The sequence below is a fragment of the Perkinsus marinus genome (genome assembly GCF_000006405.1).
Source record: "Perkinsus marinus ATCC 50983 genomic scaffold scf_1104296951998, whole genome shotgun sequence".
NCBI classification, from domain to species: Eukaryota; Perkinsozoa; order Perkinsida; family Perkinsidae; genus Perkinsus; species Perkinsus marinus.
In genome coordinates this window covers 1-1,117 of record NW_003209065.1, presented here as the reverse complement: position 1 = coordinate 1,117, position 1,117 = coordinate 1, and the positions used below count along the sequence as shown (strand labels likewise).

Sequence of the window (1,117 nt, the reverse complement as noted above, 5' to 3'; positions counted from 1 at the left end):
AGAGGGTGCCAACTTATTCTTGACTGATGATGCTCGTCGATATCTTGAGGATGCTGGTGTGCAGCTATTCAAGGATGCTTCCACCAACAAGGGTGGTGTTACTTCTAGCAGTATGGAAGTGTTCGCCGCTCTTTGCATGGACACGGCTGATCATGACAAGTTCCTGTGTTCTCGTGATGAGACCAGTGCTCCTCCTGAGTTCTACGAACAATACGTTCAGGAGATTCTTGCCGCCGTCCGTCATAACGCCAAGATGGAGTTCAATGGCATCTGGAAGACTAACCATGAGGTGAAGTATCCTGATGGATCGAGGTATATTCGTAAGACTGATGCAACCATCTTATTGTCGAAGAAGATCAACGACATGCAGTCTTATATCCTTGGCGTCCTCGAGGAACATGATCCTGAGAATGATTGGATGGTTCGTGCTGTTCTCAGACGTTGTGTGCCGAGGTTGCTTCTTGTTCATTGTGGTTTGGATAAGATTGTCGAGAACACTCCCGAGGCTTATCTCAATGCTATGGTTGCTACTTGGATTGCTGACGAGTTTGTCTACTCTAATGGTCTACAGACTAGTGAGTTTGCCTTCTTCCAGTTCATGCGTTCACTTGAGGAAAAGTCCGAAGGTGAAGTTACCCCTTGCACTATGTAATTTATTCGAACTTTCTATACAGTAGCTATATAAGGCACCATAGATCGGTATCTGCCGAATGTTTTTCTTAACGCTACAAAGAGTTTCTCATCCCGTATGTCTTAACGGGTATACTATCAGCTAAAGCTCGCTTGTATAGTGTGTTACTTAACTCTACCGATCTGACAAGTCTGGTTTCAATGTTGCGTTGAGTCCTTAGTTTGCATGAGCCTGCTTCTCTGATAACTCTAGTAAATGCATACGTTCTGTGTCGCCGTTGTATGCCAGTACGTACTCTACCCCCTGGTCGTACGAGTCGGACTGACTCGACTCGTCATTGCTTTAGAGTGGGGACGTTTGTGAGCATGTTTTTTGATAGATCGTTCAGTGGAGCAGCTCTTTAGCGGACGGGACAGACCTTGCCGTTTACCACCTCCATGAAACGCAAATTACTTGCGTGGCAAATTGATGATTTATCCCTATGAC

The 1,117-nt window shown here is 45.6% G+C and overlaps 1 protein-coding gene across 1 annotated transcript; it reads left to right on the top strand.

Moving 5' to 3' along the window:
* Window positions 1–22: 22 nt before the first annotated feature.
* Window positions 23–773, top strand: Pmar_PMAR014466 (glutamate dehydrogenase, putative; the record flags this gene model as incomplete). The annotated part of the gene is made up of 1 exon (XM_002777336.1): window positions 23–773. A coding segment is annotated over one exon (630 nt), but the record flags the coding sequence as incomplete, so codon positions are not given.
* Between the last annotated feature and the right edge of the window lie 344 nt (window positions 774–1,117).